The 10,771-nt window shown below is 37.8% G+C and overlaps 2 protein-coding genes across 2 annotated transcripts in view; both read left to right on the top strand.

Annotated features, from left to right (window-relative positions):
- Positions 1 to 9,165, top strand: part of CRYZL1 (crystallin zeta like 1) — a 24,710-nt gene extending 15,545 nt beyond the window's left edge. The window contains exons 9-13 of the mRNA XM_015819618.1: positions 2,693 to 2,791; positions 4,503 to 4,621; positions 4,926 to 5,031; positions 7,326 to 7,371; positions 8,104 to 9,165. Coding sequence (XP_015675104.1) covers positions 2,693 to 2,791; positions 4,503 to 4,621; positions 4,926 to 5,031; positions 7,326 to 7,371; positions 8,104 to 8,203 — 470 coding nt within the window. The 3' untranslated portion in view covers positions 8,204 to 9,165. The remainder of the gene's footprint in view (positions 1 to 2,692; positions 2,792 to 4,502; positions 4,622 to 4,925; positions 5,032 to 7,325; positions 7,372 to 8,103) is intronic.
- A 1,486-nt stretch (positions 9,166 to 10,651) lies between these two features.
- DONSON (downstream neighbor of SON) overlaps positions 10,652 to 10,771 on the top strand; it is a 30,485-nt gene continuing 30,365 nt past the window's right edge. Inside the window, exon 1 of the mRNA XM_029284822.1 lies at positions 10,652 to 10,762. Coding sequence (XP_029140655.1) covers positions 10,652 to 10,762 — 111 coding nt within the window. The remainder of the gene's footprint in view (positions 10,763 to 10,771) is intronic.

The following is a 10,771-nucleotide window of genomic DNA, read 5'->3' as shown; positions in this document are numbered from 1 at the left end:
GACTGACCTAGGGTGAATTTTAAATAGGGATAATTTTTTAATGATTTTAATAATGTCACAGACTATAAATATTTGGTTTTTAATTGGCTTTTATAGGGGAAATGTTGTGTTGAGTTGTTTGTGTTGTGTTATTTTAATATGCTGTGAGCCGCCCTGAGTCCCGTGGGGAGAAGGGCGGCATATAAATTATGAAAATAAAATAAAAATAAACAAAACCAAGGTTTGTTTTTATATTTGTTAAGGGGTTTGTCTTCTGGCTTGTTTTGGACAGGCAGTTTACGACATACTATGGTGAGCTTTCTCAACCAAGGTATGAGCTGATTATTGGCCTCACGTATTCACTATAGCCACCTTTATTGACTAGTGTATCATGTGAATCGATCCAACGTGTCTTACTCAGACATATACAGTTAAGGTAGATATTTTTTGCCAATAATTTTGGAAAAATTCTGATCTGGTCTCTGCCTGGAATTGACAAGGGAAAGAATAATGCAGGCATGTCAAACTCGCAACGTCACATGACGTCGCATGACGTATTGTGACTTTTTCCTCATTGCCGGCAATGGTGTGGGCGTGGTTTCAGCATGACGCATTTGGCCCGCGGGCCGGCAGTTTGACATGCCTGGAATAATGGAAAGGATGCCAAAATTTGAGAGGTTACATTGTGTATTTATTTATTTATTTATTTATTGAATTTATATACCGCCCTATCTCCCTTACAGGACTCAGGGCGGTGAACAGGCGATAATAAAAACCACAATAAATATACACTAATTACTGTTCTAAAATCAAATTAAATAACAGGCCTGCTCTAAAAATACCCCATGCACAACCCCCACTAAAACATAATCAAACTACGCCAGGCCGGCCGCACGGAATAGATGGGCCTTCAGGGCTCGGCGAAAAAGGCGCAGGTCCGCAACTATACGTAGGTTGGGGGGTAGGTCATTCCAGAGGGCAGGAGCTGCCACAGAGAAGGCTCTCCCCCTGGGGGTCGCCAGCCGGCATTGTCTGGCCGACGGCACCCTAAGGAGGCCCTCTCTGTGGGAGCGGACTGGTCGAAGGGAGGTGTTTGGTAGGAGGCGGTCTTGCAAATACCTAGGTCCATTGCCACGGAGCGCTTTNCGGAGCGCTTTAAAGGTTGTTACTAACACCTTGAAGCGCACCCGGAAGGCCACAGGCAGCCAGTGCAGCTCGCGCAGGAGAGGTGTTACATGGGAGTATCTAGAGGCCCCCAGGATCCCCCGCGCGGCCGCATTCTGAACTAGCTGGAGCCTCCAGGTGCACCTCAAGGGGAGCCCCATGTAGAGAGCGTTGCAATAGTAGACTTTGATTATAACTTTAGGTAAATTCCTGCTATGTAAGAAGTTGTTTCTAATTATTACGGTAATACCCAATGATGGGAAATTTGCAATATTCCAATAAAAACTTAGGAATTCAGAATTGTAAAAGCTCACAGAATTTAAGGAGAACTGCACATAATATGCAGCGTTCATCTTTTTGATCTTTTATTTAATTTTAATATTATTTATCTTTTGTCCTGGCTTTTCAGATTTAGTGTAGCAACCTTAGACTTAATGACATTCCAAGTTTACTTATGGTTGACTTATGATTGCATGTAATATTTTCTGTAATATTGCAAGCTCAAAAATAATATATATATATATTAAAATATATGTTTCCCTAAAAGAAAGATCATCTTTGAGGCCCGAAAGCATGCATTTCTTGTTTGTCATATAACAGCAGTATTAGAATGCCACTGATGCTTTGGGAGGTATGTAGCAGTACAGGTAGTCCTTCCTTATTGAGTGCCTCATTCTGTGACCATTTGAAGTTACAATAGTGCTGAAAAAAATAGCTTTACAACCAATACTGCATTTATCACCTTTGCAGTATCCCTATGTCTTGTGATTTGCCATCATAGTCAGTCTACATTGTGCTGATACCAACAGCAGGAAAGATACCAATGTTGCTGATACCAACATTCCCTGGAAAGAGCCTAGGATATTCCCATTGCATGCCTGCTTACTCTCTTGTAATCCCTTCCTCTGTAATCTCACTACTCTGTAAGGTGGGGGAGTGAAATAAAAAAATAAGCAATTTCTGTAGGCAATCTCTGGAGAGCTCTCATTTTATATGCCAGTTGTTACTCTCCCAGTCCTCTACTAAAAGTATACACTTAACCTTTGAATTGGCTCTCTATTGACAATATGGAAAGATCTATCAATTTGATTCCATGTGCACAAGCTTTAATAAATGATTTGAAAGCAAAGTCATTTTTACATATCTTTTTGCAATTGTCTTTTGTGGTGTGTTTTGTTTTCTGCTTTTGTTCATGTTTTGGTTGGGGGCTTATTTTTATGTCTTGTAAGGAGTTTTCATAAAAGGTAACTGTTATTACTAGTTTCTCCTTGGAACTCCTTTATATGCTTCCCAAATAGCATGTAAAAAAATCAGGAAACCCCAAAGAACACAGTAGAGCAAGGATATACAACTTTTGTCTGGCCTGTTTACTGTGTTGAGAAGGAGCAGCCCTAAGTTTTTGATAACTGGTTATTTTGCACCTACATTAACTGTAAATCTTTTAACAAAAGAAACTGTTCTTTTCTTTTATGTATATTGGTATTTGGATTGATTTTTAAAACAACTTATGTCTAAATATTTATTGTATTTTATCTTCCCATCCATTCAGTTCGGATTATAGATGTCTCAAATGGAAAATATGACCTGACAGAAAGTTGTTTAGAGGAGACAGGTGGTCTAGGAATGGATATCATCATTGATGCAGGAGGTCTGTAATTATTCCAGGATGATTCTACCTAGAGAAGCACATTTTTAGTACAATATATAGCCTACGGTTAAAATTATATAAACTATATTAGAATTTGCCATTTAATAAAGCCATAGAAAGAAACTTAGGATCCACCCTAATTGATCAGATGGTTAAAAGTGGTGGCAGGAAGTTTGCACCTTCAGACTTGCAAGATTCTGTTAATGCAGCCTTACAGTAAAGTAGATTGAGCTCATCCGGTCATGTTTCCTTCTGGTTTACCTAGGAAGGCTGACAGTTTCCGCAAAAAGGAGCTTTCGGGTAGGCGCTCATCTAGCATAAGGATGACATGTAGTTTGAAGTTAGATATGGTCTGGATGAAACTTCAGTGTTGAAACCTTGTCTTGCCATCTGATGCGTAATATCCAGCAAAAACAAAGAGTCTACAAACAGCCATTTTAGTGGTTAAAGCACCAGCTATAGGACATGACCAGGCTGAGCCCAGTGCAGGGTCAAACACATCATCAGGTTGGAGTCTCTGTGCGCCTGTAAAAGACCTAAGTCCAGCCCCCCCTCACTTGAAGTCCATTGACTCTTTATCTGGTGCCAATTCCTTGACCATTAGTAGATCAGATTCTTGTGTATAGGTAGCATGAAATAAACTCACGGTGCTTTTGAACTCTTATCCTGACTCCCAATTTCTTGTGCCTGACACCAGCCTATAAACCAGGAGATTTGGAGTTCTAGAGCTGCTTTAGCCATGAAAGCCATCTCGGAGACTTTGGGCCAGTTATTCTCTCTCAGCCAACCCATCTTACACAAATGTTGTTCCCTACATCGATGTGGGGAAAATAGGAGAAGAAAAGAATATGTATGTTTGTCATGTTCAGTTACTTATAATAATAATAAAAGGATTAAAAAAATAGAAATCCTTTGGAAATAGTTGAGTTGTTTTGCATGCCTTCAATACACAGTTCACATTCATGGGCATACAGAAGGATAATAAGTACCACGGCTCTATAAATCTTCAGTTTTGTTACTGAGCTGATTCCTCAATGTTCCCATATAGTAGAGCACAATCTTCTGAAAGCAGAATTTGTCTTTGCTATTCTGCAGCTACTCTAGCAATAGTCATAGTTCAGGAAAGGGTACTGCCAAGATAATTAAACCAGTTCACTCCTGTACTTTTTGCCATTTGGCTGTGATATTTTCTTATAAGCAATAAAAAAGCACAAGGTCTTTCTTGGAAAACAATATTAAAAAGTAGTGCATTTGTACCAGTGGCACTTCAGAGCACTTTATATACTAACAGCATAGATTGAAATGCTTATAGAGTATATATTTCAAGCTATGAATACTTATTCATCTACCAGTTTTCAAGTCATTGGGAACAGTATACTTTTTATGTAGCAAAATTATATATATATATATATATATATATACTTCTAATCTTACACGGGAGAAAACCCGAATGACCAAAGACTCACATATAAACACCCGTGAAAACCTCAAAAAAACAAATATATATATATATATATATATATATATATATATATATATATATATATATATATATATATATATATATATATATATACACACACATACATACAGTGTATAATCAGTACAAAGAAAAACTGTATCCTAAAAAAATATGAATTTATTGATATGCACATCTTTTCAGTTCTTTCTCATCTTCCATTTTTAGAAAGTGTTTTTAATTTATTTTTAGTGAGACTGCATAATAAAGACAGTGAAACAACTTCACAACAATTGCTACCCCACAAGCATGACATCATTACATTACTCAGTGCTGGAAGCCACTGGATTACAACTGAAAAAAATCTTCAGGTAAGAAGAAACTTCTAAAACAATTATAGTTAGACCAGCTTTTCCTGGTCTGATATTTTCCAACTGCATTGGACTTTAATTTCCATAAAATCCCAGATGATACAGAAGTTGAAATTCTAATATACTGTATCTGGAAGGCATTATATGTCATCCTAGTCTTATATTTTTGGAATAAATAATAATATAGATGTTAAAAATGATATTCTCTCTTAGCAAAAACTTCGTTAACCATCAACTAATGTTCTTTGTTTATGCTATTTTTATTCCAAGTAATGTAGCTTCACTATTTTTCCCTTTTTTAAAGTTGGATCCTCCAGATTGTCGATATCTTTTCCTGAAAGGTGCTTCAGTTTCTTTTCTGAATGATGAAATTTGGAATTTGTCAAGTATGCAACAAGGAAAATATCTATATATCCTTTCTATTATATCATTTTATTGTATTTATGTATCATAGTATCTATATATCATATTTTGTATTGATTGTGAGGTTAATGTCCATGTTTAGCTGGCAGAGACGGCTGCAGGAAAACATCTCTTGTGTCTTATAACATGACATTTCTTTGTTGATGGGATCCAGAGCATGCAGCGTTTGCCAAATATTACTGGCCAGACAGGAAGAATAAGAGAGAAGTGGTCCCTTAAGTATCTATCCTCTAAGACACAAAGGCCTTTAAGGGTGGGAGTAAAAAAAATTGAATTGCAATGCTTGACTTATGACCATTCATTTAACAACGGTTTAAAGTTATGGCAGCCTTGGAAAAATTGGCCTACAACTCATCCTCAAAGTTACGAATGTTGCACCATCCTCCAAGTCATGTAATCAGGTATTTGGGCATTTGGCAATTTGTTTGCACTTACAACAGTTGCAGCATCTTGAGGTCAGGTGATAGCAATTTGAAACCTTCCCAACTGGCTTCTGAAAAACAAATTAAGGAAGTTGGAATTGCTTAATGACTGTTGTGATTCACTAAGCGATCATATGATTCTCTTAACTACCAAAATAAAAATGGTTGTAAAATCAAATCCCATTTCATGATGACTTGCTTAATGACTACATTACTTAGCAACCAAAATTCCAGTCCCAGTTGTGATCATAAGACAAGGACTACCTGTAGTGCAACATAAATAGTATTATTCACACTGATGTTTTCAATTTTAATAATTTTACCTATTTAATTATTTGTGAAATATTTATACATTACAGTGCCAAGCAAAATGGTCAGGCAAATATTATGTATGAGTTTTTTTAACATCTTCAAAGTGCTTATTGTTTTCATAGCTACTGTTGAAACACATAATATATAGAATCAGACCAAGTGTTTTTTACTTGATCACAAACATAAATATTTTCCTTATTTTCTTTTCAATTGTTCCATCATTCCCACCGTATTTTAAACCATTTAACATACAGTAGAAAAACTAAATACTATGACATTTCATTTAATTATAATTGTATTTTCTTTCATTTTTCACTGAAAAGTCTTTACAGTAGGAAGGGATTTATTTTGAGTCATTCCTTAACTGTGTGTAGAGACCTTATTTATTATGAAACAGTATAAACTAATGCAGTGCTTCCCAAACTTGGGTAAATTACTCAAGGAGTAGTTTTTCTTTGGGTAACAACACATGAACTATTGCCCAGTTAGAACAGGGATATTAAATTGACTTATGTGCATTGGATAAAAAGCACTGTCTGGTAAGCAGTTTTGGAAAGCTTTGGGAAGCATTGGACTAGTGGGTTCCCCCAAGTTTAGGAATACATGTTCAGTGAAAGCATATAAATGCACGTTAGAAATAAAACAATTGCTTTCTCTCTCTGCTCCATCTCCCTGAAAGCCTTGTTGCTCACTGAATGCTAGTGCAGGTACTCCTCAACTTACAACCACAACTGGAATAGGAATCTCAGTGTTGAGCAAAGTGGTCATTAAGTGAGATAGTCATGTGACTGCTTTGTTCAACAACTGCAATCATAGCTGTCCCAATTGCAGTTTGTTAAGCAGATGGCACAGGTTGTTAAGCAGATGGCACAACGGAGCTTCCTATTGAAGAAAGGCAGGCAGCTCCCCTCTGTGCACAGAAGGGAACTCAAATAGATTGCATGAATGGAGCTTGGATCTTCAGGATCTAATGAAGGGATCACTTTCATTGGGCTAGAGAAATGGACCTTGGATCCTGAAGATCTGAGTTTCGCTTCTGCAGCCCAACAAAGGATTTTCCTTACCTGTGTCCATGGAGGGGAGGAGAAATCCATCGGCTGGTGGCAGCAGTTTATACTTTGTCTTTCTGGGGGAAGCTGGCAGAGAAGATTACAAATGGCAACCACATGGTCACAGGATACTTGGCAACTGTTTGTAAGCACAAGCAAACTGCCAATCACAAATCTCAATAATAGGGGGGGGGGGCTAGTGTGATGTTTTACGGTGGCCAGAAATGCTTTATGGATCTTTGTAACTTTGAACGGTCATTAAATGACCACTCATCAGTTGAGGACTACCTGTATTTCAAAGAAAAAAGGTTCCTCCTCAATTGTTCTTCGATAGGTTAATTTGTGCCCTTGTTTTTCTGACATGTGTTTGATTTAAGGTTATTGTGAGAGTACAGTTTGTCAGTTTGATATTATGAATCGCATTTCTGCTTTAAACCCAGATCTTGGCACAGCTCTACTATCTTATATATTGTTTCACTTGACTATTCTCTTCTATACGCATTTTGGAAGATGTAATGGAGAAGTTATCAAGTGGAGTTTTCAAGTAAGGATAAATTGGTGTTTGAACTATTTAAGTATTCAATCAACTAACCTCTTTAAAAACATGAGAAAATGATACTTAAAAGCTTTAGCTCCAATTAGCTCTTGAGATCCTAGATATTCTAGATCAGAGCTGCAAAACACATAAAGGGGGAAGGGCCACATTGATAATTTAAAAATCTTTGTGGGCCACAAAGAAATACTTGGAGTGCCGATGAGATCTTTTGCAACTAGTGGAGCAGCAAAAGTGCTGGAATTGGCAAGGAAGTTTGGAGATGCTCAGAAACATTCTTTTTGGGAGGAAATTCCTGGAAATGTACTACTATTTAAAAAACAGGCTGCACAAGGCTACTTGGCATGTCCCACGTTGTGCAGGCTATTCTGGTCTTATTTCTTTTCCTAATTACTGAAATTAGGAAGTTGCCAGAAATCATCCATGTATATTTTTCCCTTAGGACAAACTGCATATGAGAAGTAAACCCATTTAGGATGGATTACTTATGCATTCTCTGGGAAATCGCCTTTCAATATGTTGTATTTGTTCACATCCATGTGCACATTCATAGATCTTCCTCCCACCAATATTATTTTAATAATTTAATGTTATGTATTATTTATTGATACTTTGAGAGGGTCTTAATATCTGTAAGCTGCCTAAAGATTGCTAGGGAGTGAAGTAATGAATAAAGCAAATAACTAAATGTGGTACATTTATAATTTTTGTTTTTGTTCTCAGGCCTCATCTGGATAAACCTGTACCTTTATATGAAGCTAAAGTTTCTATGGAAATAATTCAGAAGGATCAAGCAAAAAAAAAGCTAGTTGTCCAGCTATGAAGTTTCTAAGGCAACTTGAACTGTAAAAAGTGAAGTTAAATGTATTCTGCATAGTTGTTAAATATTTATCAATTGTTTTCAGCCAATGCTCTGTTTTAATTATTATTGAAAATTATTACAGAATAACAGTTTGAACTCTTCTATCACATCTGAAACAGTTCTTAATAACTATAGGTTAACTCCCTTATAACCTTAGATATAATTCATGTGTCTAAAAACCATAGGACTTACCTTTGACTATTGTGTACTGCTTTCTTTTATTTGGCTTTTTTACTTTGAGGGGAGGGGGGTAACTGCATGCTCATTCCGATGGAGATTCCTATTATTGTTCTATAATGTCACAGAAAATTACATGTTTGATCCAAGTTTATACAAAGCATGAAATCAGGACAAATTTATAATGATCTAAGTAACGGCCAGGATTTTTTTTAAAAAGATTTCTTAGTTTTGGTTTGGCTGAGTGTTTTCTTTAATGTTCCATCAGTAATATGTAAATGGGAAACTATGAGCAACATGTTGTAACTTTGTAATTTTCCCTTTTAAAAATGTCCCTACATTTTGTTTCTATCTTTATTAGAATTGTCACATAAACTTCAATGTCGTGCTCATTTACAAAGAGCACGACATATTGAAATAAACCTGAGTAAAGTTATAATCTTGGAAAAGCATTTCACAATACAATAAAGAGATGTCCCCAGTTCAGATTTAAAGAATTGGATGTATTATTTGTCTTCCCTGTTTTCAACTATCTACTTTTAAAGTTCGGTTCTTTAGAATTTGGGAGTATAAACCTGCATTTGTTTATGCAGAAGTACAATACTTATCCCCAAAGTGCATATAGAATTTCAGAATGTCTAATGTTTTTAAACTGCAATGTTTTATTTGATGTCTGATCACACTTAAAATATATAATTTTGGAATAATCAGGACTATTGCACCAAATAAAGAAGAAACCTGTAACTTAAATATATGTTTATTTCTGCATATGCTATAACAGACCTGTGCAATTTTATTAGTTGGGTTAATTGCATATTAATTGTTTATTCAATGGTCAAAAATTCCATTAAATTATTTATGTAAAAGATTTATACTGCTGCCCATCTTATGAAATTCTGAACGGCTCACAAATCTAGGAGTTGAAGTCCACACATTTTTAAAAGTGCCCGAGATTGAGAAACACTGCATTCAGGAATCATGGATGATAAAGCTGTATTTCTACCGTACTATTAATAATAATGATAAAGTTGGAAGGGACCTTGCAGGTCATCTAGTCCAACCTCCTGCTCAGGCAGGAAACCCTATACCATTTCGGACAAATGGCTGTCCAGTTTCTTCTTAAAAACTTCCAGTGTTGGAGCATTCACCGCTTCTGGAGGTAGGTTGTTCCACTGGTTAATTGTTCTAACTGTCAGGAAGTTTCTCCTTAGTTCTAGGTTGCTTCTCTCCTTGATCAGTTTCCACCTGTTGCTTCTCGTCCTGCCTTCAGGCGCCTTGGAAAATAGCTTGACTCCCTCTTCTTTGTGGCAACCCCTGAGATATTGGAACACTGCTATCATGTCCCCCCTCGTCCTTCTCTTCATTAAACTAGACATACCCAATTCCAGCAGCCGTTCCTTATATGTTTTAGCCTCCAGTCCCCTAATCATCTTTGTTGCTCTTGTCTGTACTCTTTGTAGAGCAGGGGTAGGCAACCTTGGCTCTTTTATGACTCGTGGACTTCAACTCCCAGAATTCCCGAGCCAGCCATGCTGAGGGGAAAGGGAGAGATTTCCATGCTGAGCCATGCTGGCTCAGGGATTCTGGGAGTTGAAGTCCCCGAGTCATAAAAGAGCCAAGGTTGCCTACCCCTGCTCTAGAGCCTCAACATCTTTTTTACTAGATCGACGAGGAAAATTCAATTCTCACCTTTCTGATACTAATAACTGGTAGACGGCTGAAATGGATCTAGATTCACAATCTAGATTCTAAGCCTTCGTCTTTTGCCCTGACTGTTTAATAGTGGATCTTGTGATTAAAAAAATCAAATTTTCAAAAGCGAAAAGGAACCCGTAAGCCTCCAGATAGTCTCTTCTTTCCCCTGACGAGCGGAGCTCCGTCGACTACCCGGGCTCTTCGCTTAGCGCAGGGGTAGGCAACCTTGGCTCTTTTATGACTGATGGACTTCAACTCCCAGAATTCCTGGCTCAGGAATTCTGGGAGTTGAAGTCCATCAGTCATAAAAGAGCCAAGGTTGCCTACCTCTGGCTTAGCGGGAAAGGAGGCCTTCGCCCTGCGTTGGGGAAAGGGGTGGCGATTCCCGCGAAGGAGCTCAGTTCGGATTGGTTTGTCTTTTCCGCGGGCGAACGAAAGGAACCCGCCCAGCTGCTAGGCGGGGCTTTCTAGTTAAGCGCGGAATTCTGCTCGGTGTAGTAGTGTCTCCCTTCCAGCCGCCTCCACCGACCGAGCGGCATGTGTTCCGTGGTGCCCGATTATTCTCCGGGCTTTAAGAAGCCGCCGGAGATTTTGCGCTTGAAGAGGAAGAGGTTTCGGCGAAGCGAAACGGCCGCGCTCTCCGGAGAGGTTGCGTCC

This window comes from Protobothrops mucrosquamatus, unplaced genomic scaffold, assembly GCF_001527695.2.
Source record: "Protobothrops mucrosquamatus isolate PMUCROS unplaced genomic scaffold, P.Mucros_1.0 scaffold_149, whole genome shotgun sequence".
NCBI lineage: Eukaryota > Metazoa > Chordata > Lepidosauria > Squamata > Viperidae > Protobothrops > Protobothrops mucrosquamatus.
Note: the sequence above shows the minus strand (reverse complement) of the source record. Positions and strands in the feature narration are given on the sequence as shown.